Source organism: Molothrus aeneus, chromosome 18 (assembly GCF_037042795.1).
Source record: "Molothrus aeneus isolate 106 chromosome 18, BPBGC_Maene_1.0, whole genome shotgun sequence".
In the NCBI taxonomy this organism is placed as follows: domain Eukaryota; kingdom Metazoa; phylum Chordata; class Aves; order Passeriformes; family Icteridae; genus Molothrus; species Molothrus aeneus.
The window spans coordinates 7400071-7427969 of NC_089663.1; the positions used below are offsets into that span (position 1 = coordinate 7400071).

The 27899-nt window shown below is 45.8% G+C and overlaps 1 protein-coding gene across 15 annotated transcripts in view; it reads right to left on the reverse strand.

Annotated features, from left to right (window-relative positions):
• Nucleotides 1-27899, reverse strand: part of FBRSL1 (fibrosin like 1) — a 502157-nt gene that overhangs the window by 50752 nt on the left and 423506 nt on the right. For all 15 annotated transcript variants that reach the window (XM_066562562.1, XM_066562557.1, XM_066562568.1 and 12 more), the window contains one exon: nt 3596-3641. In XM_066562562.1, coding sequence (XP_066418659.1) covers nt 3596-3641 — 46 coding nt within the window. The remainder of the gene's footprint in view (nt 1-3595; nt 3642-27899) is intronic.

The window sequence follows — 27899 nt, forward strand, 5'->3', positions numbered from 1 at the left end:
GGGGCTGCAGGGCAGACAGGGCTGTGCAGGTCTGGCTCCTCCATGGGCATCTCATGCCCCAGGGGCTCCTGGACACCTCTTTCATCTCACAGGCACCTCCCCACCCACAGCCTGCCCGGGGTTATGAATGGAGAAACCCTGGCTGCTCCCCAGGCTCCACTTTTCGATGGAGGTTTTCATCCCTGGGGCCTCTGACCTATCAAACTAAGCAAAAGAAACACCTCCTTTAAGCCTTTAAGACATCCTTTTCACTCTCACTGCTGCACTGGCCTTGGGTTCAAACGCTGGGGACTCAGCAGGTCACCTGGGCTGCAGCTGCAAGGCTACTGTGGTACAAACCTCTCCTGCTTTCCCTGGCACACAGCAGCTCTGGAGCAGGGACTGCTGCAAGGAAGCTCAACTGCCTTCAGCCAGACCCACGAGGGAAGCCCACAGCTGGAGGGAGCCAGCAGTGAGGACCCAACGCTCATGTCCAGCAAATACAAACTATCCTACCCCACACACTTCCAATTATGACCACAGCAGGCAGGAGGAGGTCCTTGCAGTGGCTAAGGGGTCCCTCTCACCTCCTCAGCCCCACAACTCATCTGACCGTCACCCCTCTGCCTCACGCTCCTACCTGGAGACAAGAGAGACAGATTTGGCTTTTGCCTATGCTTCCCCTGCCTTTCCTGGTACTTGCCCTTCAGAAAAAGGAAGGGCTGGCTGGCAGATTCCTGTGAGAAAGGAGCTGCATGAGAGAGCAAACAGACCTTTATTATTTGTTTATTGATTTATTCTCCAGGAGGATGTAGCACCCGGCCCTCGGCAGCAAATGCCCTTGTAACTCTGTACTGCAGCGACAAGTCGGCCAAACAAACACTTTTCTGCGCCAGAAAACAAAGACAGTCAGCAGAGCAGATCAGGGCTCCTCTGCTCTTACTTTTAATTATTATTTCCTCACACAGAGGATTTAATCTCCTCTTCTGCTGGAAGCTCAAAGTGCCCCATTCAGCCTATTTCACAGCTGTGACTACTGAGATGACCCCGGGTCAGGACACCTCTCTCTGCAGCATAATAGTGCCTGGTCCCCGAAGTGGACATGCACGCCGTGCATCTGCTGCTGCAGATGAGCTGGTGTCAGCAGGAGGAGCACGGCCACCACCGTGGCCCCACCGGGGAGGGGGCAAAGGCAAACGTTACCCAGAGAGCCCCAGACAAAGGACGCTGCTCCTCCGGCCCTTTGTGGAGCTCTCAAATGCGGTCAAAGGTTACATTTTACAGCTGTTCCAGCCTCAAATAAGCGTAACCCGCCTATCTTAATACTTAATTGCATTGCTAAGCTGCTGATAAACTAGGACGGCATAAAACAAACACACCGGGCCAAACACATCCCCAGGGAAAGTTTGTGGGAACAGAGAGACTTGCACCAAACAATGGGCTGGGAGTTGCACCAGACAATGAATCCACTTTATGTGTTTTAGAAGCCTGGTTAGCCTCAATGAAAGCTGCAGCATGGATGCTGCACGTTGGCTAGCTAATATCTCTCCAAAAAGGCCGGCAGTGTTTACAAAAGAAGGGCACAGTGCAAATGCCCACGGGAGAGGACGAGCGCGTGCCGCACCATGCGTGTGCCCACCAGGAAACTGTGCTGAGCTAATCCCCTCCCCACAGAGCCACCAGGGCTCCAGCCCCGGAGAACACGGCCTTAAATCAACGCTCTTATCTCACAAAAGGAATTTAAGTGCAATGCTTTGAAAGTCACTTTCTCCCGGCCATATGGCATCCCCCAGCCTGGTCGTGTAGGAGCGGCGTTCATTTGCATGTGCAAGAGACAAATCTGGCTCTTGCGTTGCGGGAGTGATAACAGGGCGAGGGGTAAAATTTAGCACTGTTTGGGTTTCTGCACAAAATCTTTGCTGAGGCGAATTTCTCTCACCTGTCAAGCCAAGTGCCAAATGCTGAGGTAGCCCCAGGAGAGCTTGCCCACGATGGGAGGCCATGCCATAAGCAAGGTACAGGGCCAGGGTAAAAGAGAAAACTGAGATAAAACCCATGATCTGAACCCAAAGCTGGCAATGTCTACACCCACATTAAAGCAAACAGGAACAGGCTGAAATTATAGGGATATAAACAGCACTGAACACAAACTTCAAGACAGCAAATTCACAGGCATTCGCACATTTAACTTCCTGATAGGGAGGTATTTTGAAAACTCATGTTGCTGAGCTGCTCCATGATATGAAGGGGTGGGGGATCTTGGGCTTCAGCACAAGGAGGAGCCAACAAAGCTGCTAACGCTTCAACATAAGCCTCTCCAGCAGATCTCTGTGCCAGGCATTATGCAGGATGGCAAGATTTTTGTTTTGCCGAGGCAGTGCCATATGGGCAATCTGGTTTGCCTTATCAGCAAGCCAAGTGAGAGAAGAGAAATGTTCTTCCCCACCATTTGTTTAAATTTCCCTCTTTCCCCCAGATAAAGCTGCATACTTTCGTAAAAATATCTACAAATGCAATAACATAATGGGCTTGTCATCGGTTTCCACATTTGGCATTGAAAATCTGCAAAGCTTGGAAAGAAAGAGAATTCCTAATAGTTACTGCTGCTGAAGAGCCCAGCTAAAAACTGGGCCTGGATCCAGGTGATGGAGCACACAACCACCAAAATGCCTTTCCATGTCCAGCACCTACTCCTACACAACTGCAAATTGTTCCTTTCTTGGCCCCACTGAAATAATGCCAGAAGTTAATTTCATCACTTCTTGTTGATGGGCCTCGTCTCCCCTCTTTGGGGTATCTGCATGCCCCTAACATTCACTATTGCTGTGAACTGATTTCATTTTGCAGCTCAATGCAGAGGATGCTGCAGACAGCCCCAAGCCCTGGCAACTAATTTGGAGCCACACAAACCTCCTAGCATGGCAAAGTGGAACCATTCCCAGCACAACATTTTCCACCATATACCAGAGTTTGCCCTCTCCAAGGCTGTTTCTTTGGCATTTCTGCCCGCTGTCCATCTCAGTGAGATTATCCCTGGGAACACACAGAGCAGAGCAGCCTGGTTTTATGGCTGTGCCGAGCCCTCAGAGGAGGGCTGGGCATATTTAGAGATCTGTGGCTGTGCCCCCCAAGGGGCTGTGGAACGAGGCAGTCTCTTAGCAACACCCAGTGCCTCTCACAGGTGACTGTCATTAACAGCAGGAGTGGAGCTGCACTGTGGGCACTGGCAGGGGAGGGAGGTGCAAGCCCTTGTCAGGATGACACAGACAGCACCGAAATACTGATTTGTTTAAAAGAAATGAGGATTTGATTGTATTAGAGGGAGAAGCACATCCCCTACAGTAAGGACTGACTTCTCCTTTGCCAGTAATCCCTCCCTCCAAGACACTTAATACAAATCTTACTGGAAGGGAAGAAGTCCCACCCCACACTGAGACAATGCAGCTCTAAATTTTAACTTAAATCATCACAAGCCTGTAAAGCTGATCTTTATGACAATGTGTGTGGCCAAGCTACAGGCTCTGGCAAAACTGATGTCCTGCTATTCGCACGACACGGATTCACAACCCAAATCTCTCGCTGTAAGATAAGGAAAGCATTTCTCCAGATCACTTACCTTTATTTGCTGCAGGGGAGAACAGCTTCTCAGAGCCTACAGAAGCCTGAAAAAGGAAGAGAAAGAGAGGGTGAATAATCGTGAAGGAGAAATTGGGAAGGCTTGCTCACAAAAACACAGCTCATAAAACAAGTGGGTTATCTGGAGACCTGCAGTTGCACATTGCACCTGGAGGGTGCAATGTTGTGCCATTAAAGAACGAGCATGCATCCTGAGGAGATGAAAGCCAAGCAAGAGGACTGTCCTGATCTCACCCAACTACATCCTCCTGTCTCGTTTGTTTAAGGCAGCCATGCAATGCACAGCTATTTTATCCATGATTCCTCATATAAAAACAAAACCAGTGAAACTGCTGTCAAGCTGAAGGAAAAAAAAAGAAAAAGAAACCAAAACACGTTTCAAAGGCTCTCTCACTGAAAATAAGCTCAATTCTTGCTGAACATGCAAAATGTAATTTGTGTATTGGAAACACAAGTTGCAACTGAACACATCTGTATGAAGGAGGGTGTTGTTCAATATTATGCCAAATGATAGGTACATGCTGCTATGCACTTAGTTGAGTATGAAATAAAACGACTTCCTCTTGGAAGAAGCCCGTATCCTTGCAGACTGGGTTGCACTATGCTGTCTGAACTTCACAGCAGTGTATTTGTGCTCCTCACAGCTCTGGGAAACAGTTAAAGAAATCCAATTAACCTAAACCTTGTAAACAGCTTCATGATAATCAGGGTCACTGGGTTACAGACAAGATGATAACGACAGACAGGGAAAAAAAAGTCCATTCATCGTAACTAAAGCTTTTATGAGTTAATTTGATGGCTTCCTTTCCTCCCCCCACTGATATCAAGCAGTCAACCGATTTCAGCATAAGCTTTTCCTCCTCGCTATCTGATAAAATAGCAAGCAGCCTCTCCAGAATCAAAGCTGGTCTGGGAGCAGGAGCACGATCAACATTACTACCATCTACAAGAAAGTATCATCAACGTGTTGGCACTGACTGCTGCATGAATAAAATGGGTGAAGTACAAAGCTGACGAGCAAAAGATACTGAAAGTGAAAAAAGCCTTTTTCCCCCGGCTCTGCTTTAAAAACAATTAATTAATTCAACACATGGCTGAACTAAGTTGATTTTATTTTTTATTTTATTGATTTTATTCTAAGGTGCCTTGGGAGATTTGCATGATAAAGAGCACTACAAATTGTATTACGTTGCTATATATTTTAAATGACGACTCAGAAGGAAAAAAACAAATAGTAAAATGCAAGAAGTTCTGCATGAGATATAGTAAGAAGCAAGAGTGATCCATTAATGTTACTTCTAAGAAAAGTGGCACTGCAAGCACTGAATGTCTTACTTAATGCAAATGTATAAAAAAGAGAGGGAAAACAACATGAAAAATAGGTTGAGGCTGAGACACATAAGAAAAAAATTCTGAATTATGTCCACGACAAAGCTGCACGTGTAGCTGTGGCATGTATGATCATTACACAGCTCAGCAAAAAGATCCTAAAATCTTAGGGAAAATCAGTTACCTGCACGATCCCTTCACTGCATGGATTAAAAAGAGGAAGAACCAGGATTAAACAACGTTTTGCCTAGGCTGGTTTGCAAAAAAAGTGTAACAGAGTCACACAGCAGCAACAACAGTGGTGCATAAAACGTTTGACAGCCAACTCTGAATTTACAACCCATTGTTAGGAGATTTTTCACTTATAATCAACACCAAGTCACCACGGATGCGGAACACATCTGCAGGCTCTGGGAACTCACCCATGCTAACAGCTCACACAAAGCCAGGGCTACTCTCAAAGCACTCCACAAGCACTGGGACACGTGGCAGGTGGATAAATAAGATTCCCCCGTTTTACAGGCAATGAAACTTTGGCGTGGTTTGCACTAAAGCCCCAGCAGTAAATCGGCCGCTGAGCCACAAATCCTAAAGGCCGGGTCCAGACGCTGGGGTGTGCAGCTCTCCAGAGGAGCCTGCTTGGGAGAGCCCTTCCTGGGGAGCCAGCCATGGCCAGAGGCAGCCACCCCAGCTGGGAGAAGCCTTGTGCTTCCCCTGGTCTGGACAGTCTGGGCTCACAGCCCCAACTCTGTGTCAGCCACCAGCTCACTGCCCTCCATGCACTCCGGTACCGCGGGCTCAGCGCCCAGCCAGGAGCCAAAGATCTCAGTGCTACAGGTCCAGACTGTATAAAAACAACGTTTAAGGAAGTCAAGCCAGAAAATTCACTTTAAGGACCAAGTAAAACAGCCGGATTATTGCTCAGTCTTCTGCTATCAGCATGTGCCACCGCCTTCCACAATCAGAGTCAACATTTACAGAGCAGCGTTTTCAACATCGCAGCTTCAGTTCACAGACACAAACCTTCACACCTAGAGTTTACAGTAACTTTTGCTCTCACTTCTGGTGATTTCTAGCTCCAGATCTGAGCAGTTTTTGGCACGAGCACCACTCTGAAACAGTGAACGCCTGTGCTATAGGATATTCTGTGAGCTGCTGTAAAGGCAGGAGGGAAGCTGGGGGAGGAAGAGCCTGAATACATCATTCAGCCCTATCAGTCACCCTTTAAAGAAAGAGTACAATAAAACCTATGTGTCTGAGGGAGCCCACTAATGAGGGAAAAAAATCCAGCAAACCAACACATCTGCTAAAACAAGTCCCCTCCCAAATACTGCTGTTCCAAGCAAATAATTTGCATATGTTTAAGAAGGGTTTTAAAAATAATATTAATAAAGTGGAATTCTTCCCTTGTGAACAAAACCAGGCATTTGGAGTCTTTCATGCGGAGTTCAAGCCATCTCAGGAAGTCACATGTTCTTTGATTGCAAAATGAAACTAAAAATTTCCTTTTTCCTCCCCTCTTGTTGCCTCCTGTCTCCATCTGAAGGACCATTTCACAAACCCCTCAAGTTCCTTTTTGTTGCTGCACAAGGCAGCGAGACCTGCCCAGCCTGAAGCTCACAGACAGAAGACACCTCCATCCTTCCTTGTTCACTGGCTGCTCATCTCCCTTGCCTGGAGCACAGCCCACAGCCACAGAACCCACCACAGCCTTGTGTTCATAAAAATGCTGCTTGCACAGTCCCACCCTGTCCCCAGGAACAACTGTGGCACTTGAAGCATATCTGACATCTGTCCCCAGAGCAGCAGTTCCTGAGGTAACATCATGTTGCTGAAATCCCTAAGACCCAGCACCCTTTCCATGACACCGAGCCTTCCAGGTCCCCTTTGTGGCTTATTCAATGAAGTTACCAATCCTTTGTCACCTTTTAATTTTCTTTCTTTTCTACTCTAGACCAAAAGGGGAAAATGCCTCCACCCAGTTCTGTCACAGCTTGAAACCAGGCTGAATGCACTGCAGAGGAAAATAACATTTCTGCCCTTTTCAGCCTTGTGGAGAGCAAGCAGAGGAGTAGTGCTGCAGTCCCTCCCCCTTCCTCCCCTTGAACCCAGCACATATAAACACTGATTCAATTTTCAGCACTAAAAGCTCAGCAAAGGCAGCTTTTTCCTCAAATGTGAGGTGGTAACCACAAAGGATGTAGCACACCCTCTCCAGTGAAGGTGAGCAGTGAGGCATAATGAAGTCCATGCCTCATCCATCCTGGTTCCCACCAACCCAAGGCAGCTGAAAGGTACAAGAGCTCTTGCAGATTAATAATTTAATGGTTGTATATAACAGAACAACATCATCTGACCAAGACAGCACTATAAATTTTGTCAGGCCTCACAGCAATTACTTCTTTTTGTCCCCTTTATCCGTAGCTTATAAATGGCTAACAGGGAATAGAACTGCTCCTTGTCACCAACAGCAGAGGCTCTGTGGGCCTTCATGGCATCTCCTGGAGCACCAAATTCCAGATCCAAGCCTGAAACTCCAGGAGCCTGATAGCAAGATACAGGGAAGCTGCTAATAAGGCTGCAGTTCTGGCTCACAAAGAACAAGCAGAGTAGTGTTAGGGACCTGGTATGCGTGTCATGCACAGGGCAAAAGCCAAGCATTCCCTCTAAGTGAGTCCAGTACCGTAGGCAGAAGGAAGAGACAGTAAAATACAGTTTAAATTTTAGATCTGGATGGCTGCCTATCTACTAGACAGCCAAGAGCCAGTCTCAAGAGAGACTGCACAATTACTGAACTTAGCAAGCACTAAAAAGCTCACAAGAAAACCCTTCTCTGGGAGATTTCCAAACTAAAAGTGATGGATATGCTTCAAGAAAGTTTTAGCATAAAGCAAGGACATTACCTGAAAATTTTGGATTGATTTTCATTCTTTCCTTTGATCTGTATCCCTTGCTTTTACCAACCACTCCAATGCCACTTGATCGCTCGTCCAGCAGAGAATTTCAGCACGTCAGTACTGCTTTACTACTCTGCAGTTCACTCTGCAAGTCATTCATACCAGACCCCTCATCCAGTAATATGAGAACAATAACTAAAACAGGAAGGTATTGTTTGGGTTGTGATTCTTCTGTAGGAAATGGAAATTGATACATATGGAAAGGTGCAAGAGTAGCCTAGAAATAGCACACATGCACACAAAAACCCAATGTAAAAATCCCCCTTAAGACCAACAAAGTACTCTACACATTTCAGGATATAGAAGCAGCCCATGGGTAACACTGCCTGCATTGTGAGGGGATGTTTCAAGGTAGTCTACAGTCTTTCCAAAACCTGCATTAGTTTTGGAGAGAAACCTCAGCTCAGTTAAGAGGACAAAAGAAAAGTCAAACCTGCAACTCAATCATTTTTGTGAACCTACTAGGGATATCCAGCTTTGTGGTACACAGCTGGCTGGGACACAGCACAGCCCAGCTGTGTGAGGGATTAAGCAAGAGGGAGCAGGACTTCTACAAATCCACACTGTGATTATCTTCCCACAGAATTTATAGACTGGGCTTTCAAGAGGGCTCAGCACTCAGCAGCTGCCTTTGGGGCATCAGCCTGACTGGAGCTACCGGGTATAGAGCATTTCCAAAAATCCATTTCGAAACCTGAATGGTGACCAGGTTGTTCTGAAAAATCTGGTTACAGCTGATAGTTGGGATAATTTATGAAATTCTGTCCCTTGATCTCCAGTGTAAATAAGGACTAATAATAAATAATATTCCCAAAGCAAGAGTCTCCACCTTTCCAGCAATCCTAAAGATACACTTGTACCTTCAGTTACACCATAACACATCACAGTGAAACATGCAGCACAAACACCCCAAACCAGCAACTACTTATTGATTAGGCAATGCATTAAATGCCACAGATACTTCTAGTTCAATCATGATTCAAGGCCATCTCTGAGAGGTGATGGTCTTCTGTATCTTTCATGAGTTTACTCTACAGAATGCTCACCAGAAACAAAATGTTTCTTGGATTGTACTTCCATACAGCAACACACTTGTTTAGGTTCCCACCTACATTCATTCATTTAGCACACACATATTCAGCACTGCTCTGCTCCTGGAAGGGACTGTCACCATGCACTCGCCTCTTTGTCACTTTTTCTTCCAAGAATGCTCATTTCTCTCAGCAGTTTATATAACCATGACTGTTTTTTGCAACAGCCCCTTTGAGAAGCCAGCACGAGTCTGGGAATACAGATTAAATTAGGCCGTAGAGAGCCTAGAAGCAGAGATCACTGGTCCTAATTCACCACTGAATTACACTGACTTTACACAATGGCAAGTGGAATGGGAGGCACAGTGGATGAGGACTGGAAGGCACCGAAGGAAACGCTGTGCAGGGCAGTGAGGAACCAAGCTCATTGCTCCTCCACAAGTTCGACATCTTGTTTTGGTCCTCTCTTGGCAAGACAGTGGTAAGCTTAAATTGACAATGTTTTGAACCCTGAGCATGTTCCTCATCATTTTACAAGCATCGTGGGACTGAACAAACCAGTTTCAATCGAGCAGCAGCAGCAGTAATTCTTAAACACAAGCTGCTGTGGTGTTATTGCACAGATGTGCCTCTTCCCTGGCAAAGGGTGACTGAATCCTGACACAGAGGGACATCTGACCTACAGCATGTCTGCCATCAGAGCCTCGGGGCACAGGCCTGCTAACTCCTCTTCCCTCTCCCCTCAAACCATCCCCCCAGCCCCTGGGCAATGGCTGCAGCCCAGAGTTCTCCCCTTCCCATCCCCTCCATTAGTGATGCTTTATGATTCATCTTCCTCTGAGCAGTTGCTGTCTCCCAAAGGAAAAGATCAAACTCCCTCTCCTTCCCAGCTCAGCTCCAATAAATAAATAAATAGATACATGTACTGAAAAAAAATTTAGTGAAGGAGGAGAAGGGAGGAAGCTGGGGAATTCTTGGACCTCACCTCGTCAGACAGCTGCAGAAGGTTCCTCAGTTGTTTCCAGCAACACCAACAAGGAAAGAAAATTTCCAGCTGTCCCTCATTAAAACCAGCCAAAATACTTGCTTAATGTTAGTGCGCCTGTGTGTCCTAATTTAAATTAGTGTGCACTTGGTCCTTATCTCAGGATCTTCCTCCTTCAAACCTCAGCTCCCCAACCACTACCAAATCTACCTTCGCTTTACACTCCTGGTATTTTCCACTTTAATCAGCACTGATTTCCCAATAACACATGTTCATATGCTCCTGAGTGTTCTGGTCTATCAGTGGCATCCAGGTGACAGTCTGGATGTGCCACTGGATGAGGCTGCAGCCCCCAGTGTAAGTTGGAGGCAGTGATGTGTCCGTGTTAAGGGAACTGATACACACCACAGCCAGGGAAACAGTTCTCCATGACACACAGAGAAAAGGGCTTTGTGTGGCCTGCTTTAAAACATCCCAAACACCAGAGCCCTCATGCCCTTCTCAGAGAGCTGACCCCTTCCCAAAACAGACTTCAGCCTACACTTCCACATTCAAATTTTTTTCATTGCCCAGACACTCACTTAGGCAAGCAGAGATTTGATTTATCTTTTGCTACAAGTATAAGGGAAAACCTACCTTCAGGTGGGAAAGGTTGGGAACCCTGTGTAACACAGTGATACAGCAGTTTGTATTATTGTCATTACAGCTTGATCCTATCTAGTCAGCCCATCTATTTGGTGGGAATATGGCTTTTTATTTGCACTAAATCAGAGGGAACGGCGAGTGCTCTTTGTAGAACTATCTAAAACTTCTTATAATTCAAAGGCTGCACTGTGGGAAGAGCGATGGGGGAGAGCAGGGACTGTGCTGCGAATGACAGGTGGCAGACTGTTGTTTGGTACCTACCAAATTACTCTGCTGCTCCCAGGGCTGCCTTGGCATTTCATTATCCCAACTCTCTCCTGGAAGGATGCGGACATAAATTCACACCTCATGTCCTGGTTTCCGTCAAACTGAGTAAGAGTGCAAATGCTGGCACCAACTGGGAATGCCAAGCAGGGCTTGGCATGCTAGAACAAACTCTCAGCTGTGGTCTTTGCCAGCTACCTGCATTTATCATTGTAATGGCCTGCCAGACAGGACTTGGCAAGCGACGGAGGAGGGCGGGAGGAGGAGGGCCAGGCTCTGCACTGCCAAGCAATTCATTCCTGTAGCTCCTGCCATCACTGTACCAGCAGGGCAACCTTCATTTTATTTTATCTTTTAACCAATTATGTGTCACCCAAATCCCACCTGCAGCTTTCTCCAACACAAATGGCTATAAATCACAGTTCAGAGACCAAGAGGGTTTTGCAAGACATTTGATTTCATAAAAAGGTCACTGTCTGTCTGAGGATTGCTGCAGTTCAAAAATGAACTGAATAACAACCTGCATTGGCAGACAGGGAAGGAACTGCTTCCATCGTCTGTTGCATGTTGTCAGATAATATTAGAACAATTAGGGAGGCCAACAATGGCAGGATCATTAGGATTCAGCTGAACCAAAGCACTGATAAAAATTCAGTGAAATATCTCCTCCTTTCAATTTTTGAAGAAAACATAATCAAATCAATAAAAAAGGGAAAATTGCATGAGCACACCAGAAACACTCAACATAACCTCCTTGAGCAGACAAACAGAATACATGCCTGTCATCACTGCAGCCTTTTTCAATCTGCCTGGGTATTCCAGAGCTTAACCCCCAGCTTTGCTATTTCTCAGAGCACTACTCTGTGGTCTCAGACCACTCAGCATGGTCTGCTCTCTAGGGAAAATGCTGTATTCTTGTTTTTAATCCATACCCTGGATACATAGCGAACTCTGTATAGAATTTTATGTGAACCATATCACAGAGCAAACATTTAAGGGTGCTCAGAAATCATTTGACACTGATGCTGTTCTGGACACCCTTAGTGTCCCTCCCTTCCTTGCAGGCGACACGTCATGCCAGACAGCCCTGACAAACCAGCATCAAATTCTCTGAAAAGCTTCAGGTTAACTGCAGTGAGTACACGAGGCACAGGGAAGATGGCATTGTCCTCCTAGCCCAGACCATGGCACGTGACACACGGACATCCCTCTGTGACACACGGACATCCCTCTGACACCATTTCCCACTGTGGATGCAATCCTGACGTGGCCCTTTCCTGGGCCTGGGGGGTCAGGGAGCTTATCAGGAAAGCAGCTGTTGTCTGCTGCCATTGAAACTTGCTGTCTTACCCACAGCAACCTCAAAGAAGTGCCTCTGCAGAAGGCTCTTTTGTTGTTGTTGTTTCTAATTCACTGCTCCAAAATATTTCTTGGCTGCATCCCAGGGCTGAAGCCTTATCTGCCCATCCCCCCGGCAGACACAGAGCAGCTGCAGAGGCTTATCACAGTTGCCTGTCCACTGAGTTTACAAATTAACACCCTATCGAGGCTGCACGAGGGCTGATTAATCAGAGAGAGGCAGTCTGAGGGCCTTTATCACCGTGAGCGGCTGCTGGGAGAGAAGTCACAAATCTCTCAGGAGGCCAGAGATGCCTTACAAATGAAAGAGCAGGAGGCCAGAGAGGAGGAGGGCCCAGTGGTAGGGGAAGCAGATATTTTAGAGATAGTGCTGGTGGAGGTAATGGAGCAGTGGGAAGGGGGGAGCTGCAGGCAAACGCCAGTACATTATGACAGCTAAAAAAAAAAAGATAATTAACAGCCTATACCTCATGATTCTAGCTTTCCCTCCCCGGGCTATAATTTAGCCTATTGCTCCTTTGCTCCAGAGGACAATAAACATTTATTATGTTAAACACATAACTGTGCTGCACAAAAGCACCGTTCTTTCCCAGGTCCACTCCTTGCACAGCTGTGCAGCCCAGGAGGATGGAGCTGCTCAAGTGGGCTCCCCTTTCATGCAGAAGATTACTCAGCTTGGACACAAAGCACATCCCTGGCTTCACCCACAGCTGCAGCGTGCTGGATGTGTTCATACTGAGCATGAAGGCAAATCCCATGGGACTCGAGCTCTTGGATGGGGCCACTGGCCCACCAGCAGCTGACAAGCAGCGTTAGGATGTGCCTGGGCACAGGAGCACTGGCAGGCAGGAGCAGCTTCTGCAGAGATTGTGTGATTCAGGCAGGTTTCACCACCTGAAGAACTATCTCCTCTTTTTAATTCAGCAGCCTTGCTAAGAGGTTTACTGGGAAATTTTCATTCCCACCAGAATTATGTGTAGGAGAGATTCTTATTACGAGATGAGTATTACAGTCATGTGAGCCATACCAGAGCACCTCAGCTGCTGTAAGAGCACAGAGATTTAGGAGATTTGCCTCTGCTAGTGGACTGTGGTTCAGGGATTGCTCCCCTCTGCTGCAGTGCTAGTACCTGCTGCAGCCCTCCAGTTCTGTGCTTGTGGCAGAACAATGCAAAATAATTATAAAAACCAAGGGGACTCACAGTAAAAAGATTTAAAATCTAATACAACTTTAAAGGAAGCCAATTTGGACATCTGTCTACATTTGTCAACATTAATTTCTAAATTTGAGTTTTCAAGTTTAATCTTCGAGACCAATGCACACAGCTGGATTTTTCCTTTGAAGTGTAAAATGTGTGGAAGCTGAGATTCCCAAGCAGCAACATGCCTCCAGAAGGAAAAATTTTAATAAAAATGTTACCAACATGAAGACATTCATAAGCATACAGCGCAATCACCTCCTGTCCAGTGCTTTCTATTAACACACCAGTAAAGAATTTAACAAAATAACTTCTGGATAAAAGTGTCATTCACTGCAGCTTTACCACCAACAGTGCTGGGTGTGTGCATGATTTTGGGAAATGGTCATTCCCATTTTGCCCATGGAAATTGCAGAAATAGAGGGCTGCCACCTCCTAACTCAACATCTTCGGACTAGCTCTTTTCAGACAGCACCAGAAAGCAAAATCAAACAAAAATGAATGATCATCTGCCTCCTCCTCCTCTTTTGATCCAATGAGGAAACTATTCCCCAAACCACCTGGATTATTGGTCTACGAACCCTTGCAGATGCCCAGTTTTAACACTATCCATTAGGTTAATTAGAACTGGGCAAGGAGATGCTGAGCATGAGTCCAGGAAAGGAACGACAGCTTTTTTATTCGAGAACTCCCTGCCAGGTTCTGTGAAGCAGACAGCTGCCCAAGGTCTCCTCACGGCTCTCCTTCGCCAACAGACACCAGATTAATTTGAGCTGGACTGGACCCCCACTCATTATGCTCAGCAGACCCTGGGTAATCAGATGGAGAAGCTACAGGACTACACCACCTCCTGTCCAATCACCACCCCCAGCATGTAACAGCAACTCTATACATGAAGGAAACATCAAACATTCATTAGGCAAAAAATACCAATGCGGTAATCCCAAAACATGGTGAAATTCTAGCAGCTGTCTCTCTGGTGTTTATTAGATCGACTCTTTTAACTTTGTTATCAAGTCTGCCCATCAATCCTTCTCCCTCTGTCTCAGGTCTCATGTTTCTACATTTTAGGGAAAAAAAAAGTCTCTGTTGGACTGGCTGTTCCTCACAGCTCTGTTCCCAATGCTGGACACCCTCACCCACCACAGAAGGCCACGTATTTAAAAGAAGGGATTAGGAACACCTTAGAAAAGGACAGCATATAAATTTCCCTACAAATGGAGGAAAAAATATGGAAGGAAGCCTATGGTTCACATCTGCAGAGCATCTGGCTTCCTATCCCTCACTTATTCAAGGGCAGTGAAGTGCACTCACCTATTTTCTACAGGAAAGGGTCACCAAGCTTTTCTCCTGTGCTATTCAGCAAGTCAAGAAAGAAGCTCTCATTGTTGTACCTTGATTAAATATGGCATCAACTGACCTCATCTTCTGTATAAGAAGGTGGTGAATGGGGCAGTCCCCCATTTGCAGCCAACATATAATCTGTCTTCTCCAATTAGATACGCTTTGCAACAAGTGTGGTGGATCCATTTATTTCCATACTGCAATAATGCAGATAAATCCAACTTTGGCTCCAGTCCCACTGCTTTCAAAGCTGGGGCTCTGCATTTCCAATTGCTGCCCCTTTTTTTTTTCCCCTTTCCCCCCCCCCTTTCTGCTGCAAAATGTCACCAATTTACTTTAGCCTGGGGGCCCATTTCGAATTTTACCACCAATATACGAGAAATGCATTTTTCAAGCTGTTACCACTTAACTGTACTGATATCAGCCACTCAGGGGACACAATATTGTTTACACATCCTGCTCTATGGAATAAGCACGGATGCCAAAACTCTGCCTGGGTTGTGAAGGAGACGTTTACTCTCTGTTTTATGAGATTTCCTCGATTTGTGGCTGCCTCAATGGTCGTAAAAACAGCTGTAAATCAAAAGAGCACCACAAAATTGCAATAACAACTGTCGAACTTGGCTCTAAAAAGCATAACTCCCAGCACCAGAAGGTGGAAGGGTTTTCTCTGATTTAATACCAGGTGTGGGGGAGCCTGATCAAGCCTGTGTGCAGCACTGTGTCTGCCCACAGCCACCCAAACCCCTCTATTTTGGCTGCTCCCCCATCGCTCGCCCCTCCTCTGCCCCATGTAGTTCCTTCCGGCCCCTCTCCTCCTCTTCTCTGGAAAACAGAAGTCTTTTTCAAATGCCTGGAGCACACTTACACAAATAACTGCTGCATGCACAGCCCTGTTTAAGGCATTAAAGCAGGCAGAGAGTGAGCACGGCTGCGCCCTGCACTGTGGCTGCTCTGCAGGACAGCGATGGCTTTAGCAGGTGACCTCAGCCTGTCACCTTGCTGCTGGCCTGCCCAAGAGAGCCCAAATTCCTGCACAGCATCCCAGCCCGGTTTTTAGGGAGTGGAGTGAAGGAGGAGAGGGCTGATGAGACATGAGTTATTAAAGACCTTCTTCTGGGAGCTGATTCCAGCTAAAATGGTTCCAGAACAGGCAGCTCCATTTGAGCCTCCAGTGAGGACGGGCCAAGCAGCAGATGCATGAATTCAAAAGTTTCTGTTACTCTGTGCCACTGGCTATAGTCCAAACCAAAGAGAGAGTTTCACCCGTGGGTAAAACAGCCTTCCTGGATTTTTCCATGCCCCATTCCAGTTGCTTTCACAAACAATCTTCTCATCCTTGTCTACAAAAATCCTAAAAGACTCTCAGTTCCTGCATCTCGCCACCCCCCGCAATCTAAGACTGACTTGGCCAACAACAAACTCCCTTCAGCACCTCCCAGCTCTGAGAAACCAGCTGTGGCACCAACAGCCACACTGCAAACCCCGGGCCAACAGAGTTACCCAGGCTCTTTGTGCCCTCTGTCCAAAGCACGAAAAGCTTTCCTGGCCTCACCAGTCAGGCCTTCACTCTCTTTTTAAAACTTCCTCTTAAATCAAACTTCTTTCATGGCATTTAAACAACCCAACTTTCTCCATTACAGAAAGAGCTCTGTATGTGAGTAAGCCAAAGTATGTGAAGAAATGATGAAAGTCCATGGGAAGTCAGTTTAGCCAGTGTTCATCTCAGTTTTTCTATGGTCTGCAGCAGACTAAAATACACTTGAGTTCCAGTGTGTTACTGTATCTCTGTCTGGCCGTGTGTTTTTTCAGATGCACATCCTAATTATGCTCTTCCAGCAAATGCCATGTGGAGCAGGGCAGCAGAAGAGAAACTCTCTTTACAGTCACCACCATGCTGTGATCCATTCTGGACAGGAACTCCCCCCTGCATTTAGAGGACAATTTAATTTCCATGGCCCACTTGATGCAAAGGGAAAAGATCTATATTCTTTTGTCTGAACCCCACAAAGTGTCAGCCCTTCTTTCCCCATTCTTTTACTAGATGTGTACATTCACATTCTTGAGAAAATTCCCAATAGATGGGAACAGTCTTTCACTTCCAATACATTATGCCTCCCTGCTATAATCTTTTCCTTCTTGTACAATGCCTCTTGACTTTCCTTTGACTCTTTTCTTTGCAATTTTTTCTTTGTGAATACAGGGAGACAAAATAAAAAAATGCCCCAAACCTAAATGGACAAAAAATGTCATTCAGAGCCTTTGCCAATGATGTTACTGGCAATTCCAATTGAGAAACCATCTGTACAGACATGAACTGATCTGACATAAGGAACAGCTAGTTTTATTTCAAAAAGCTGTGTGTTCCCAGTGTTCTGGGTACAAGAACTCTACAGGCCAGCTGAAGCTAATAGGGTGAATATGTGATCAGCTACACCCAAGCAACTCTTTCAAATGTATTTCTTTTGTACTACAGCGAGTATTTGGGTGGGGTTGCAAAAACTATTAAAGCAGTCAAATGCATACCATGCCAACTGCTGACCACAAAAACAGGCCATTTCCTCACGCAAAAACTATAAGAAACATCTCCAGTAATTGGCTTGTATCAGTAACCAGCTATTTCCAACAAAAACATGGCTCTGCTCTACTTGGAGTCTGGTGGTTCTCAAGAAGGATGGATGGCTGTAAGTGTAGATGCATGACTCGTACTGGGAAGGTGGTGTAGCAGGACATGCCATCTAACAGCAGCTGCTTTGATGATGCATAATTGCAGGGCAATTACTAGGTTAACTTTCCATATATACCAGTACAATTTCACCCATAAAGTTTGATTTGCCTGGGGTGAGTGATAGATGTCTGTCTGTTTTGTGTTCTAAAACTCTCTACTGTGTTTGCTCATGGACCTGGGAATGTGCAGAGCACCACTGGCCTGGCTTTGCTTTTCTCCCTTCATGGTGATGTCTGAGGGGCAAAAGTTTTTTCAGTCACTGACTAATGCTTGCCATGCTCAGCCACCAGCTGGAGAGTTTCCAGCACACTCACAGACATGGCTTGCCTTGTTGTTGCCACAAGGATGGCCATGGCTCTGGGCAGGAAAGCTGTCCAGCTGGAGGAGGAACATCACTGGTGTGTGTTCAGCCACCACTTTGCACGGGAGATGCTTTTGGAAGGAACAGGAGGGCAAGCTGTACTCAACCCTTCCCTGGCTGACCATCTGCTCGGTGGCCAAGGCATCAACAACTCCATTCACTGTCAGGTCATTCACCCCCAGACCACTGCACCTCCAGGGCTCCTGTGCCCTGGCTCATTGCTGAAGCCACTGCCCTTTCTCTGCCTCTCTTCCAAAGTCCCACAACCGCTAACAGCTCATTTTACCAGAGTTTATTTCTGAACTGGAAGCACAAACGGAGCATTGTAAGAAACCTTTGTGATTTTAGCCCAGACATGACTGTGCTTGCTTAGTAAGGAGATGAAAAGCTTACAGTGAAGAAAGAGGCAGAATAATCCTGCATGTTAATACACAGTTACTAACACTTTCCTGGTGACAATCTCCTTGTAGTCTCTGCAGAGGAATATGTGTAATGATCCTCCAGAGACACTATCTTGAAAATGCACAAAAGGCTCCCATCAGACCTCAGCATCTCCTGATTAACTTAGCAAGAGCAGTGGAAGGGACATCAATTTTCTAGAAAGTGCATTCAGAACAGCACTTGATCAAATGCTTAGCTACATGTATGTGCTTAATCTCACTACAGCTGAAGCACTTTCCTAAACCAAAGCTTTGTTTATTCCTCCTGTGAAAAATAAAATGGTGGAAAGGCCTCCAAAAAACAAAAATGTAGAGACCTGAACAGTCAACAGTTTAGAAAATTTCTGAATTTTTGTGGCTTTCAGCTTATCTGTATAACAGTTTGGAAGTGCTGACTCAGGCAAATTGGAGGAGAGGGAAATCAATAGAAAATAAAGAAAAATAGCCAGAATGGATAAGGGTATGTTATCATTAACAAAGCCTAGCTTAGTGCAAAGCAAATGTATGTCTCTGTTGTTGAGTATAACCTTCCTGGGATTTTATTGTTTTTTTCCCTTTGCTCAAACAACACCAGATACACCTCGATGAATCTGGCATGCTGCAGCCAATCCATCAACTTCTCTACATCGAGCAGACTGCAGAAAAAGGAATTTTGCTTTCCCATTTGCCTCCCATTTGTCTCACTGCTGCTGCTCCCCACGAGCACAGTTGCAAGCCCTTCCCCTGTGCCCTGGCTGGTGCAGGCTCCTGGACTGGGAGCAGATGGCTGATGGAGCTGGGGCTGCTGCTGCCTACGCACTCCAGCGCTTTCCATCGGATCTTGTGTCTCCTGCCCGGCTCTGCAAGAGCACAAAGCAAACTGTGCAGCAGTTCTACACCCAGTGAGCCAAAGCCACTCTTTAAGCTCATTTAAAAAAATCTATTCGACTAGGTATTTCTCAAAATAGGCACTTGTAAGCACAAGTTAAATGAGAATAGCAAAAAATAATCTAAGGCACCTAAATACTTTGGATTTTTATTTTTTCCCCCAAACATGTCTGTTGCAACTTTATCATTTTGGACAACAAAATTTTGTGCAAGACCATAAGCACAATTCTACCAGACTAAGCTCCCCTCTAGCACAACCAAGGAAATGTTTGGTTTTCTACATCCAGCCCAAAGCTTTCAGGTCCCACGACCTACTGCTGTATGCAAGTAATGCAAAGAAGTCAATCCCTCTGCCTCTACCTTAATCTCCAGACACGTAATTCCAGAGCCCCAAGTCCTCCTCCAGCAACAGAGAGCAGCCTGAAGCATGTTCTGAGCTAGGTACTCACAAAGAACCACCGTGGGTTTTGTTGTCTTTATTATGAATACTTCAGGGCAATGACCACCTTTAATTTGTGCCTTCCATAACATCAAACATGATATTAAAACCTCAGAAATAGTTGTGCTTGTGCATGATATCCTGAAGGCTTTTTTTCTCTAAACCACTTCCAGCATGTACAGACAAAAGAAATAATGTCATCCTGCTTCCAACACTTCCAGCCATCAGAGGCAACATTAACCATAACTTTGCTTCTGTTCCTCATGAGCGTTTCAGTGCATTACAAATAAGCACCTTATTCAAAGCTCTCTCCCCAATTTATTTCACTCCAAAAAAAGAGACAGATGGTAGAAGACAGAGGGTTTTACAGTAAGAGGGGTTGGATTTTTTTCCTCTTCATTTGTTCCCTGTGCTGTTTCTTATCCTTGGGGACCTGGAGTTTCTTTTGATAGCACTGTGCTGCCTAATAAACACGCATACAAGCACAGTCACAAGTATACATCTATCATCAAAGAGCCCTTCTTGTCTCCACTCCCCACAAAGTTGATTAATGATTACGTGTTTAACACATACATTATACATGGGAGGGGGAGACGAAGAGGGTAAATCCAAGCCCCTGTATACATTTACATATATTTACATACTCACATATAAAAAGCAGAGGGAAGCAAAAGAGGGCTATTCCCATTGGGACAAAAATCCATTTTGGTAAACATACCTCCTAGCTCCCATTTTTCAAAATACAAAGGGAAAGAAAAGGCTTTACCTGGTCTAAGGAAGAAACTGAAGCTTGAGCAAGGGGCCTTGTTTGGTTCCTGCAGTTCAATCCCAACATGGAACTGATAACTGTGTGACCAGCAGTTGCATTACTTATGGTTTGTACATGGGATCTAACAGCTGCAAGTTTCTCCAGTTTAAGAGAAAGGAAAGGGGTTTAAGTTTTAAACTATTAATTCATACAGCTAAAATCCCAGTTCATCTAGCAATAGATTAGGTAATTAATTCAATGAAATGGCACCTTTATGTACAAAGAAAAAACAGTCTGTCCTGTCAGATCAGTCAATACCTGGAGATACTGGGAGCACTCATGGACTCAACATGGGGTCACAACAGATGAACCACAAAGCCAGCCCTGACCCTTAAACACAGATGAAGAAATGTGGAAGGGTACAACATGGCAAACTTCCTTCTGCATCCTTCCAGGCCCAGCCAACCCCTGGACCTGGATAGCTGCCCTTGTAAAATAAAGCTGCCTGAATGCTGCTTTAATCATGCTGACTGCCAGTGGTCTCAAGCAATTGTTCCAGCAGCTGGGGGAGCAGTGCCATGGTAAAGGACTCCCCTGACAAAGTCCCTTCTGGCAGCTGGGACAAAGCTGGCACTGAAACTGCTATTGTGGCTCTCTGCTCCCCAAAGTGTCCCTGTGCAGAGTTAATCTTCCAGCCACCCGCTCTGCTGGCTCTCAGACATCTTTGCAAGGTTCAGATTCAGTATGGGGCTCTCGTGGCACACCAGTGGCATTAACCTCTGCTGAACTGATCCATCCCAGATTTCTGCTCACCCGGCTCCACCAGCTGCAGCCACAGCACAAGGGCTGGTGGAGACAAGGTGAGAGCAGCCACTGACAATGTTTCTAAAACATATTTGCCTACTATCAATCCTAAAGAGTGGGAGGGATAAACTGAGGGATCAACTGGAAAAGAAAAGAAAATCTTCCATACACAAGGCTGGTTACAGTTCTAAGGCTGCAGGCAGCTGGCCAGACAGAAAACTCAACTACTCAGAAGGCACAAATAAGGAACTCTATTTTTTTTTTTACTTCTTTTTTACCCTGTAACCTTGTGACTCTGAATCCATGACCACTGACTCTATGACTTTACACTTTCTATTACAGTAAGGCTCAGGGCTGGCACTATCAGAGTCACTTTCTTTCACCTGCTCATGCCTTACACCAAATATAAACATTTCCTTTAGCTGTACAAGAGTGGAAGAGATTTGTCTTGCGTTTTTCAAACAGAAAAAAATCACAACTGTTCCGGAAGTCCCAGCTAAGACACTCCATTGAAATTCAGATAATTGCCAGCACTCATTGCCTCATCTGTATCCCTTCCTTTACTCCCTGGTCTCTCCAAGTCCTTGCAGACCAGGTTCTTTCAATACATTTCACCACACCACAAACTGAAGTGGATGCAGACAATTGCCACAAACACATCCTAACACAAATCTGCAGCAGCCACTGTGAAGTATTCAGTTCTTTTGTGCTGAAATGAAGGAGTCCAGGGTGGAACTGGAGTCACAATGCATGGCAGCAAATCCTTCTGGTGTGCAAGGTCACCAAGTATGAACACCAGCTATAGGGCCAGGGCTTGCACCAGGCACACATGCTTTCAAGGGCCCATTTTATCACTGTCTCATAAACCTTTTAAATATACTTCTTTTGCATTGCTACTGCAGCATTTTGTGGTGGATGTTTCACATCTACCTGGGCTACAGCCAGGAGATCTAACCTTTATAACAGGGAAGTAATTAATGAAGAAATACATCTCTATCAAAGCACTCTTTGTTCACCTCCACTAGTACAAACATACACCTGATCTCATCCAGTGCTTATCTGTTTCCCAAAACCATTTTCACACAATGGAAAGAAAAGCATGGTAAAATATAAAAAATACTAAGCTATCCTTTCCCAGAGGGAGTGAGCCATATCTGGCTTGTCTGAGTTCATATCTAGGTGGCCTCTGAATCAGAGCCAGACTTCTGAGATGACAGGTAAGAATTTAGACACTTTTGATTCTGAGACAGGGAAAATGATCACATTAAAGGTGTCATGGCTCAAGCAAAATACCAGGTTCCTTCTGCCCCTCCTTGGCAGATGAAAATCAGAGTGCTGTGTTCCAAAAGCAGCAGCCATGACCATGGGTTATGGTATCAAACATGAATTAAGTGACCTATGGCTTAACATGCTGCCTGCTTCATTATCTTGCCTATGCATGGGGTTTGAAAAGCACTGTAATCAAATTTGCTTTTATCTTCCCTGCTTCTAGATTTCAAGTTCTTTTACTTCAAACTGACACTCACTCTGGAGACTGTTCAACAATGCATGGCTGAAGCCTCAAGACTCTCTGCTGTCTCCAGAGACAAACCTCTTGCACAACTCTGGCAGCAGAAAAATGACTCAACTTTTAGACTCTGGGGACTCTGGGGCTGAAGAAACGACAAACCATGCATGAAAACACCGTGATCGCTCTTTGCACCTTTTAAAGCAGGGGGATATCACAGAACAAAACTGAAAAGCCAACAAGAGACTCGCTGAACAGTCTGCAGGACAAGGAAAGGACCACAGCTACTAAATAGGTACCAGTACTCCTGCACCTGGCCTGAAGACAGGGTTACACCCCCAGCCCAAACAAAATGACATTTTTCAATCAAAGAGATTTTGAACTACCTTAAGGCACATATGAAAATACAAGGCATGGCTCTAAGATCTCCAAACACTGTTTGAAACAAAGATTTTGCTCTCTAGAGTAACTTCAGGGAGCTCTGTTGTACCATCTTGCCAAAACATAAAAGCCATATAAAAGTGCAGGTGGGATAAGGGCCATCTTCACCCTGCTGTTGGGTAGCTAGCCAGAACAATGCCCCACAATAACCACACCTAAGACATGTTTCAAGAAGCAGCAGTGAAAAGCAGGGCACAAGCAAAAGGGGTACATCAAGTTGACGCAGAGAAAAAAAATGGGTTTATCAGATTCAGGGTTTGGGATTATTTCACATTGTGCACAGAGAGAGGCTTTTGAGTTCACATTAAACACAAACACAAGGAAGGGATCCTTCCATGGTTTGGGATCTTGCCTTGGAGGGAGGATGTGGGTGAGCACAAGGTGACCAAGAGAAGTGCGTTCAACCCTTCCCTGGTGCCTGAGCCACAGCTTTGGAGGGAATGCCAGCAACAATGTGGTGTGCTGACAGTGTGGCTGCACCTCTGCTCTCTTCAGCCATGAGAACCCCAGAGATTGCTGCAGGAACCTTCCTCACTACACAGAGACAAACTGAACACTTGAAAACGTGGGCAGGGAAAAACAGTAAGTGCCTCAAGAGACAGGAGGGGCAGAAGTTCCCCTGCTGTTAGTGCCTTGGGTGGGCAGTGAATCCAGTGCTCTGCACCAGAATGAAATGAAGCCAAGCTAGCAAGAAACAGGGAGCATACAATGGAGCACTGCTGCTGAGATACCCAAGAGACGAGCAAGGTTTAAAGCTCACAGATTAGAGCACAGTACAACAGAGTCAGCAAGGTACTCCAGTGCAGAAGTGACTCCAACCTTGACATTTTGACTTTGAAATTCCCGTTCAAAAATGAGTTTCTCTACAGCTACAGAAGCAATGAAAAAATTTCATAGCCATGTCTCAAAAAAACCCCAATCTGCAGCACAGAATCCTTTTTTCCCCACCATGTTTGTACAGAACCTAGTGTGGTGAAATCCTGGTCTGCCACTCAGGCCTTCAGGTACAACTAGAATGCAGAGAGTAATAAAAACACCCATCCTTGAAACAACAATCTTGAAAAAAACATTGCCCTTGGTACTGCAGATACCTCTGTAATAATCTCCACCACAATATGAAAATGTTACCATTGCACCAGGAAGTGGTGGAATATTTAGTGTTATTGCTATCAACCTGGGTTTAGTTTCAATAGCAGCCCAGAGCTGTGGTAATGAAGAACCCATTCAATTCTCTGTCTCTGCTAGTGGTACACTCCATGGGCTCATGGAAAGCACACATAAACCCGTTATCTCTGACAGGAGTGGACACATGTGTGCACGTCCCAGATTTGCAAATTGCATTGCAGCGAATGCAGCCTTCATGTCACTCAACTGCATAGCTTAGAATTTTACATTTTAATTTTTTTGATGTCTGGGGAGATTAAAATGAGAACTGGCAGCATGTGCAAGGGATACTGCACTTTGAATGCCTTATCTATAGTGATTCAGGCTTCCCGGAGCTCCAGATGAAGCAGGTTTTTCACCATGGAAGAAACCACATTACATTGCTCCCTAGGAAGTGAAACAAAACAATAAAGGACGGTTAATCTCTTCTCTAATTCTGCTCTGTGGGACAACTCCTTCAGCAAGCAGCGCCTGGCTCTATCTACCTGGGAGGGGGTCATTTTACTTCGGCTTCCTCTTCTGCTTCCCTCCGTCCCTGGGAGCGCTCTGTCTCCCTGCTGCATCTTTCAATGGCTTTATCAGAGCTTGCACCAACTCAAGCGTGAGAAGTAGCTCTGGGCCCAGCAGGGAGAGGTGGGGGAGTGTGTCTGTGTGTGCCGCGGGGGGGTGGGGGGGAAGACGAGGGAGGAAATGTTATTCTGTCCTTTGTCTTTTCAACAATTTCTTTTTAATGCAACTTGCAGAGCAGCATATAATTAGGGGTCTTGCAGAGCAGGCTTAAACTCAGGAGTAACCCTTCTAACGACCTCGGGAGCGGATAATCAGGTGCGCGGCTGCGGGGCGCAGCACGGCTCCCCACCCGCCGCGCCGCTCGGCCTCGTAATTAGAAGCCTCCACACTCCGCTGCATAAAGGCAGATTGCAAGGACAGCGTGAAGCCCTTGTTTGAAGCTGGGGGCACAAAGATTGCAGTGCCTCTGATGGATGGAGACAAAGACTCCGGTACTGGAACGCTTCCAGCAGCCTCCGAACGCTCGCTGCGTTTCTGATGGACATTTTCAGGATTTCTTAGAGCGGCGAGGTTTATTCTCCCGCTCCCCGTCACCCCCCTCTCCTCGCCTCAGAATTCCTCCACAGCTCCCTAAGCCAAGGATGTGGATGTGCCACTGTATGTGCACACGTCTCCAGAGATGCTTCCACGGTAGTATTATGAGAAAAATGCATTGCCCCCTTTCCTCCATCTATTTTTGTTAGTTCTCATCCCTGACTGGGAGAAACATGGTGACACTTTTACATGGTGACAGAACATGGGGCTCCATCCAACCCCCCCCCCCCCAGAAATTCCCAAGCTAGAATGGTGTTTTAGCTAAGTTCACACTGATTTGAAACTGTGGGAGTAAGTACTATGTTTAAGTTGGAGCTGATGTTAGCGTAATTCCCCTCAACACTCTAGTACAAATAAAAAAAAGCCCCTTCTTAAAATCACATCTCTCTTTGCTGATCACAACTTGCTTTTCTCTATTTACATAACTTTAGGCACAGGACTAAATGAAAATTGACACTGCAGTGTATATTAGCTACAGGAAGGAAAGAGGAGGAGGAGGAGGAGGAAGAAAAGGATGGAGGACAGGACTTTTGGGTGAGAAGAATGTAAGAGAGTGAGGGCAGTGTCAGTCTGTGTCATGTAGCCTGCTATAAAACAGTCACTGACTTCTATTTTACCCCAATTTCACCACCTTTTTGTATCTTCTGAGCTGCTGCCACAGCTTGTATGTGGGTTCCTCTGCACCTGACCCTCCCCAGCAATGCTGCAGCTTCTTGTCCCACTGCAGCAGCAAAGCAAAGAGAGAAAACCAAGCAGCTCAGGCAACTTGAACACAGCACAGCAACAGACTGACAAAAAGCAGCAAAGCCAAAAGTGCTTGAATAACAAAACTGAGGGAAAAAAACCCAGTAGAGCCACTCAGAAACTGTGAATTGCCAGACAAGCTCCCTTGGAAAGAGCATAAAAGGCAGGTTCAGGGAAGAGCAATATCCACAAGGCAACACAGTGCCAGTGGTTTTTCCCCTCTATTTATAATGACAAGGTAACAGAGGCTGGAATAGAACAAAACATGGAAGATTTTCATAGGAAAAATCAGGACACTGTGCCAAGGATGGCTGCCCTCAACTCAAGTTATCCGTGAACTCACATTTGTAGGCATTTAAAACCTAGCAAGATCATGAACAAGCTAACAAGAACCACCAGCAAAAGGAACATAACCTGGATTCACTAAAATGTTTCATTCTGAATGATTAAAGGGCAAAGGCAGCCAGACACTGAGTTGCCACAGCTAAAAAAAACTAACAAAAGATGCTGTGATGCATGCTACCCTACCTTTTCCATACCAGTACAAATGCTGCTACATCGAAGTGGTCTCCATCCTTTTGCCAGTCTGCCTGCCTCGTGCTCTCCCCACTGTTCAAAAAGTACAGTAATTTCATAAGTGCTACAACATCCTCCAGAAAAACAGACTGGAACAAACACTGTACAGCTCAGCTCAAGCATTTCCTTTGTCCCTCTGCACAGACTCATTGAACCACTGAGCTCCATGACCAGCCCACTGCTCTTTGGATCAGCAGTTTCAAGGGAGCAAGGCAGCCTTAGAGTGTGGGATCTGCAAGGACATCTCTTGACTTGTGACTATTTCTCATTCACCAGGGTCTGAGGAGATACACTATGAGCAGTCCTGATTTGGCAGTTCATGCCAACCTTGAACTCTGCAGTGGTTTTGCTTTGGTTGGCAGCATACAGGGACAAACCTGTTTATGCCTTCCCTCTGAAATGATCTTACAAGCTTCAGATCCACTTTTATGCTGGTTGTATCACATATTTCAGCCAAGAGGAGCATGGTTTCATCACACAGCAGATCTGCTCTACTTTTTCTGCAGCAAGACGTGTAGTCACCTGAACAAATCTTTTCACCAGATCTTTCTGGGGAATTGATGACGAATACAAATTTGGGGAACTACAAAGAGGTAAGCTGTAGAGAGCTTTTGAACGTTTACAAGCTGATCCAGATCTGTGGCATTCAGAAACTACGTAAAACCACCTTCACTTCTTCCAACTTCCCATTTTACAAACAGTTTGCATAAATAGATCTTAAATTTATTTAAGAAAGCACCTCTGCCAACACCTTTCTTCCAGCCCAGTTCACACTCCTGCAGCTCTGTTCCCAAGAGGACATGCAGTAAATCCCAGCAAAGCAGAGGGACAGCCCAGCCTGGCCATGGAGCGTACAGCCCATTTTGGCACAGTCAAAAGAAAGGCTCCTGCCCATTGTGGAGGGGCAGGAGAGCAATCCTTGTCTCCTAAGCCCTGGCTTGGGGGCTCCCAGCCTCCCAGAGGAGCAGGCCTGCCTGTGCTGCCAGCAGGGAAGCCATGCAGACAGAGCTGGCACAGCTCCTGGTGACCTTGGAGATGTGGTGGAACTGTACCAGATCAGACAAGGAGGAACAGAAAGGGAACAAGAGATTCCAGAGGGCTCTTCTGCCTCTGAATTTTGTTACTGTTGACTCCTTTACTGTGATTAACTCCTTGACATCCTCCTTCTGTGACAAGTGGGGGAGGACAGACTGAACTCGGTGATTAATTTATCAGTGAATTGCCTCCTTCCCTTTCAAACCTCGCCCCC